General features: G+C 46.1%; 1 protein-coding gene across 1 annotated transcript; it reads right to left on the bottom strand.

Annotated features, from left to right (window-relative positions):
- Positions 1-352: 352 nt before the first annotated feature.
- Sap18 (Sin3A associated protein 18) lies at positions 353-7,201 on the bottom strand. Its single transcript, XM_075949888.1, has 4 exons — positions 6,999-7,201; positions 6,768-6,877; positions 2,871-2,993; positions 353-2,557 (listed from the first exon to the last, which is right to left on the bottom strand). The coding sequence occupies exons 1-4, from the start codon at positions 7,128-7,130 to the stop codon at positions 2,404-2,406; spliced, it is 519 nt and encodes a 172-aa protein (XP_075806003.1). The 5' UTR covers positions 7,131-7,201; the 3' UTR covers positions 353-2,403.
- Between the last annotated feature and the right edge of the window lie 428 nt (positions 7,202-7,629).

Below are 7,629 nucleotides of genomic sequence, written 5' to 3'. Positions count from 1 at the left end.
GAAGGACCTTGCATTGTGCGCTGTGGCCCTTCTTGGAGCTGGAGCAGCTCACACGATCTCCAGAACTGTACCGCGTACTTTCAGCAATTATCTTTTTCATGACATTCTTTTTTCTTCCTTACATTTTTTTAAGGATCTGTCTCTTTGTATTTAAGTCACATGTTGTCACTGCTGGAAAACTTGAGTGGAGCAAATCAGAAGCAGCAAGTTTTTTTTCCTAGTTTCTGATTACTATCTGAAAGTTCCCCTCGTTCATTCAAATTATTTTAGTTGGGAACAACCAATAGCAGGACAGTCGGGTGTTCAAGGTCATCCTTAACTAGAGAGTTGCAGGACTACAGTAGAGACACCATCTTAAAAACGGTTTTTATTTAATTTAGTTGTTGTACATGAAGTTTCCTTGGAAGTGGTGAAAAGCTGCTGAACAGGGTTAGGACATCTCAGCAACCTACAGTGCAGAGCAGAGGGACAGGCGGTCCTTCCCTCTTTGAAAACAACAGCTGTGTGCCAAGCTCTGGGTTGCGCATGCTGGATTGCAGCACTCAGGAGGCAGAGCCAGGTGGATCCATGAGAAACCAAAAAGTATGACCACAGGACCTTTCCAGGTGAACTGCTAAAGTGACTGAAGTGTTTGGTATTAAAAATGCTCTTTGTACTAGGTGTGGTCCCACATGCCTTTGACCCGGTGTAGAAAGCAGAGGCAGGTCATTTCTCCAAATTCTAGGCCAGTTTGGTCTACACAGTGAGACCCCATCTCAAAACCAAGGGTCAGAGAGGGAACTTGTTGCTTTTACAGAGAACCCCTCTTGGTTCCTGGCATCCACATGCAGACTCACAACCAGTTGTCCACAATTGACACAACCCCCTGACCTCTGAAAGGACCATTCATACATGTGGTGCACATATTTGTAGGCAAACACCCATATACATAAAATAATGAAATTGTTAAGATGCACTTGGGGCTAGTGAGGTGGCTCGGTGGGTAAAGTTGCCTGCTGCCCTGAGTGACAACCTCGGGACTCAATGGTGGAAGCAGAGAACCAGCTCCCAACGTTGTCCTAGTTCACGCTCTCCTTCCTCCAGATAAATGTCATTTTATTTTGATCTTAGTTTTAGCTTAGTGCCCCTAGGAATTTCCTTATTTGGGGGGAAAAAAATCTGGGATTTTTAGTCTTCGGAGAATGGTTACCTGGACAACATTAATCCCAATGCAATAAATACTTTGAGAAGTTTATTTCATTGCCAACCCTATGAAATCATAGCCATCGGCGAGTGTTTATGACAACAAACCCAACAGGCAGTCATTCTGCTCTCTTAACCACTTTGAATGTGGAAACTACCATGAATTTTTAAGATTGGAGTTTCTAATTGTGTATGAATTCAATAAAGCAGGGTCAGTTATTCCAAATGCCTGCCTTGAACTCAAAAGCAGGCACAGCCTTACCCGTGGACAGGAGTCAATCACTGCACCTCAGCTGTGGAGGTTTTGAGACGGTACCTGGCACAGCTAAGCAGTAGGACAAGCCCAGCTCTGTGTCAGTGCGTAACTAGCTCTCCCTCCTCACTTGCCCTTCACACACGTACCAGCACGCACATCGACACACCTGATACTGAAACAAATGCCACCTAGTCCATGACACCTGCTCAGCCATCTCAGCTGCCCTGCAGGCACTAGGTTTTGCAGTTCTCCCGCACTTCACAGGACCTGCTTCCTTTCTCCCTCCACTCTCAGCTCTTGAAGGTAGCTCACTGTAGCCTAGACCGAGTCATTTCCTCTCTCCACTACATGCATGCTTGATGCTGAGGTCAAGAGAAGGGCTCTCATCCTCTAGGACTGGAGTTAGAATGTGAGCCATCACGAAGATGCTGGGAATAGGACCTGGGTCCTCTGCAAGAGCAACAAGTTTTCTTAACCAAAGTCATCTCTCCAGCTCTCGTCACCTAAGTGAGACAAACTTTTCACACAAGATAGCTTCTTCAACTCGTCTTAGTCAGGCCTCTAGTCTAAGGTCACAAACATACTGTACCATTTTATACAAACTCGACGGCTTTCTTGTTCTGCCTCTAGGGCTTAAAAAGCCCTCTGCTGCTTAATAAAAATCCCATGAGTTGAGACTGCTCCCACATCACCACTAACTTTCACAAATGGGCTAATTGCACACATGTATTTCACAATATTTTTACACAGAATGCTAAGAGCACTTTTCTTTGTATTTTACAGAAGGGTTTAAAACATACATTTTCTTTAATATACCAAAGTACATCCAACTCTAATTCCTAAATAAATGTGTTACAATTTGCTTAAAATTTAAAGGCTTAATGGCAAGGTTCAAGGGAGGAAAAGATTAAGTAAGTTTATTTTACAAACTGGCTGAAAAATAACTTCAAGAAAGTCAATAGAATTTAGTACGGTCTCATCCGTCCTGAAGGAGGGGCCCGATTTGGAGGAGTGATGGCTATGTCCAGATAATCCCCTATTTGGAACTTCTGTGACTGCAGGGTCATGGAGTCATCAGTGCCCTTCCTGCCAGACATGGTGCTGCCAATCTCCTTAACTCTGTTGGAAAGGAAGTCAACTGTTAATAGACTAAAACTGCATCAGCAAACAGTACAGACTACAGAGAACAGGGAATGATCTACACATAACGAATTTCCAGAATGTAAGCACTTGAGCTCTGAATATAAACTGACGGGCACCACCACTGGCACTAAGGAGATTATCCCAAAGCCAGGCCTGGCGGCTTATGATGTGATTCCAACACTGGAGCCTGAGACAGACTGAGAACGTCCTCTTGACAGAGACGTGGGGGGAGGGGGGAAATTCTTGCAAAGTCCAGAGATTACAGAAATTAAAGTAACAAGTCACCTACCGATATCCAGGTCTTTTAAGATCCATAAAAACAATTGCAAAATTGAAGTGTGTGCCCTTCTTTCTGGCTTCTGGGTAGACTTCCTTTACTAAACTAGTCAGTTCTTTCAGGGTTGCATCCATCCTAATTTTTTTGAAAAGATGATTGATAAACATTAGTATAACAAGGGCATAAAACCAGCACATAGTACATTCTCAAGTCATACTCCAGGGCCCTTGCACTATGATTTACTACAAGACGGCTGGCATGGAAAAGGCAATTTGCTGCACAGTCCTGGCTACCTGTGTCAACCCAAGTGAAGGTCAGGAGAGAACCAATTCCAGCTGTCCTCTGACCTCTTCCAGCATTTCGTGCAATATGCACAAACACACATTAAATAATAAATTAATTTGCCTCTGAATATATCCTGTGTTGTCCTCAATGCTAAAAACATCAATAAATTAATCTTGCTACAAGAGATTAAAGAGACTCCCACATAACTCTTCTGAGGCTACATAACAATATCTGGCTCAGTGATATACTTACCTACAAGAAAAACCAGTCAAAGTTATTCAACTACACAAACTGTCTAATTTCTAAGATAAATAACCTCTCATACATTACAGCCCCTAAAATCGGAATGCATCTTAGGACCAATGGGCAGGGACAGCATCTTTATAGGATATGCAATTTCTCGTTCTCTCATAGAATCCTAATGATGGAGGCAGAAGATGGCTTAGCAGGTAAAGGTGCTTGCTGCCAAGCCTGATGACCTGAATTCGATCCAAGGAACCCACATCATGGAAAGACAGATATAACTCCCACAACCTGCCCTCTGACCTCCACACACGTACCATGACACCCCATATGCCACATATATACGCAAAAGTGTAATGAAAATCTGCCAGTGAGATGCTCAGTAGGTAAAGGCACTTGCTGCACAAGCCTGCTGTCCTGGGTTCAATCTCCAGAATTCTCAAGTAAATGTGGAGAGAATATATTCCAAAAGTTGCCCTCAGACTTCTACAAATGTTGTAGTACTTGCACACTGCACAACACAAAATAATAAAAAATGATTTTTTAAAGTCAAAGACATAGCTGGGCGATGGTGGCGCAAGCCTTTAATCCCAGCATTCGGGAGGCAGAGGCAGGTGGATATCTGTGAGTTCAAGACCAGCCTGGTCTACAGAGCTAGTTCCAGGGCAGGCTCCAAAGACACAGAGAAACCCTGTCTCGAAAAAACAAACAAAAAAAATAAAGTCAAGGACATGAAACTTTAAGATAAACTATAGGCTCCTTTCTGCTAGTCTGATTAAAATAACCCACTCATTTAGCTGCCCCAGCTTGCCCTAACTAAGGCTTTCCATTCTAGCTCTTAAACACAGATGAAAATCCGATACCCACCATGTTCAGCTGTGCTGAGTTCTACACCCTCAGCTCCAATCTATAAATGCTGTGGAGTGCCACCTGTTGTCACCTCTAGGGGAGGGTCTCCTGCATACAGTATAGCACAGGATGCCAATGCCTGGCATCTTTTAAGTCCTAGCCTGTCATCAAGCTAATGAGTGACTTGTAGGTGTCAGTCACCAAGAAAGACATTACTTGATTATTATAAATACTTTGCTCACAAAGATACAAGTTAGATCAGCAAAGGCTCCCCCAAGCTGGCATCCTTATCTCACTACAGACATGGTCCACCTGTTTCCTCCCCACTGGGAACAGACAGAGCAGAGGTGGTCACACTCACGCTTGCACGTGCACACACACTTCAGTGGAATAAAGAAGTATACAAGCCCAGAACAGGGAATGATATTTCTAGAAACAGATTAGAAGGTCTCCCCTATCTTTTCCCATGGGAATGTTCCAGACCAAAGGCCACTTTATGCACTGCAAGAATGCATACATACTGCTTCTAGAATGTAATGAAATATAGCACAATTCTTACCCATCAAAAAAATAATCACTGTGGCCTCTCTGCACGTTAAAATACAGAATTCAAGAGGGATTTTGGAAAACATTTTATGAGTATTCTACTTGCATATGTTATGTGCACCATGTGTGTGCCCAATGTCAGTGTGAGCCAGAGGATGACCCCAGAGCTGGGGTTAGAGGCTGCTGTGAGTTCCCAACACGGGTGCGGGAACTGAACTCTGGCCCCGTGAGCACTATTATCCACTCAGCTCTCTCTTCAGAACCTAAAAAACCTTTTTCTTCTTTTTGAGGCGGGGTTTCTCTGTGTAACAGTCCTGGCTGTTCTGCTGTTCTAGAACTCACTGCTGTCCTGGTCAGTTGTAGACCAGGTTGGCCTCAAACTCAATTAGCCTGCCTCTGCCTCTCAAGTGCAGGGATTAAATAAAGGTGGGCACCACCACTGCCAAGGGTTGGGGACGGGGTGCTGAAGAGCTGGCTCAGCAGTTAAGAGCACCTGATGCTTCGGCAAAGCCCTTGTTCCAATTCCCAGCACTAACAGGGCAGCTTACAACCCCATGTAACTAACTGCAGGGATCCTACCCCACTTCTACGCTCAGTGGGCACCAGGCATTCATATGGTGCACACAAATACATGCAGGTAAAACACCCATATACGTAAAAGTAAATTAAAAACTGAAAGATAGCATACTGAAACTATGACACAAAAATATGTAGTTCATGTCGGGTGTACTCCTCACGAAGTCTTATTTTCTCAGAAGAGCTGCACAGAGACTGTGTAGTCAGAGTTGTGAAACTTCAGACGGAAAGACTCTCACTGTGACCTTATGGAATTTTGCAGTTGAATTTTACTTTCTCAGAATTCATATTCTATTCTTCAATTAACTCTGAAAATTGCAATTTTGCCTCCAGTGAACTTCAACGCTGGCATAAACTATGAGGTGAAATAACTAATTTTCTTTTGTTTGGAGGCAACTTTCTAAAACTTAACTAGGCTCTATGAGTCTGAGTGGGCCTGAATTACCAGCAGGAAGTCGTAAGGATAAACTGAAGGATGCATACAGCTTCCAAGTAAAAAAAACACTGCGTTCCTTTTCTGTTGACACCCATGTGGTTCTCGAACAATCTCGAACAATACAGAGAGGTGACCTCTGAAAAGCTGCGCTCTGTGCAGAAAGGCAATTCGTTACAAGCTCAGGGTGTAAGGAAAGTACTGACAAATTTGAAATCTTAGTCGTTGGGAAGACATACGGAATTTTAATATTTGGAAAGTGGCTTACATTAAGCCATTACTGAATATTTCTTCAATCACTACCTTTTGTTTTTGGGGGTGTGCGTTTGAGATGGGGTCTCTGTGTAGCCCTGGCTGTGGGCTTCACCATGTAGACCAGGTTGGCCTCGAACACAGATTCACCAGTAACAAGAAATTACTGTTTGCATAACAGGTACAGAGTTTCTAGTTGTGATGTGTGTGAAAAGATTTTAAAAGTGGAGCTTTCAAAAGTCACAGAGGCAAATTTCTGGTTACATTTTGCGACAACAAAAATATATTAAAATTAGCTTTTACTGCTTTCCAAAACCCATTACGATGTTAACCCGACACAAAGCTTGTACGGTCCTAGCTGAGTACACAGCCGTCTTCACTGAACCACCACCAAACGTTTTCACACCGAGTGCCAGAGCAGAAAGGACTCGGGTTTGCCGGTGCTGCGATACTTGAGGCTTCTCGGTGTCAACGCTCTGAGCACAGCTCGCAGCACCCAACTCCGGATAGTCTCCCATCTCGCCGTGGCATTTTAAACGACCTATGTGTTTCTGTACCCGGTAGCCATATGGCGGGAGCCGGGCCGGTCCGTCCGTTCCACCCTACCGTTTCCTCATCGCTCCCTAGAGCCTTCCAAGGAGGGTAAGCCCGCGTCCCTGCAGGGGGAGAGAGAGCCCGGTCCCCCCGGGGCGCAGCCCGCCAGGCCCCAGTCCCGCGCGGCTCACCAGGTGTAGATCTGCAGCTCGCTCGAGGGCACGTTCCCGCGGGAGAACTCGTCCATGCGGTGGTGGCGGCCGTTGTTGGTGGTGAAGACCCGCAGCAGGAGCGGGCAGGTCTGGGGAGAGGCGGGGAGTCAGCCCCGGCCGCGCCGCTTGGCCTTCCCGCCCACCCGCAGGCAGGCCGCGACCGCCCGCCCGTCCGCCCGCCTCAGCCCCGTAGCGGCCCGCCGCCCGCACCTTCTCGCGGTCGATCGGCTTCTCGGGCTCCTTCTTAATCTCCTCCTGGGTAACGCGCGATTCCACCGCCATCTTCCTCCTTCGGCCCGGGAGACGCTCGCCCTGACCTCCGACCCCTGCAGCAGCGAGCATGAGCTACTCGTTTCTCGCGAGGAAAGGCGCGAGGTTTTATAGCGGGCGACTGGCAGGGCGGGGCGTCAGTCAGCGCAGGCGCACTTCCCTGTGAGTGTAGCCTGGGCGCGCCTGCGTGTTACCCTTGGGAGGAGGGCGGTACACACGCATGCGCGGCGGTCTGCCCGCTGTCTCTACGAAAGTTGTCTGTTAGTCTGTTAGTTGTTTTCTTTACGGGTTTGTCCACAGCCCAAGTCAGCTTAACGTGGCATTTACATACTCAGTGATGAAAATATGTAGAGAACACGAAAATCTTAAGAACATTCAGGTAAGATGTTAAAAAAATATGAGCAAGGTACTGACGTTGGTGATAAAAGGGGCCGGGACCCCTAAAGTAGACAGGTACTGCAAGGCCAGCAGAGAAATGCTTTTTCTGTAGGAGGTGGTGAAAGCGTCTGTACTGGGGAAGGGAATGAACACGCAAAATTCAAGTCAATTAGGCCCGGCAGTGGTGGGTCCA

This window comes from Microtus pennsylvanicus, chromosome 15 (genome assembly GCF_037038515.1).
Source record: "Microtus pennsylvanicus isolate mMicPen1 chromosome 15, mMicPen1.hap1, whole genome shotgun sequence".
Taxonomy (NCBI): Eukaryota; Metazoa; Chordata; class Mammalia; order Rodentia; family Cricetidae; genus Microtus; species Microtus pennsylvanicus.
This window is presented reverse-complemented; position numbering and strand designations above follow the sequence as displayed.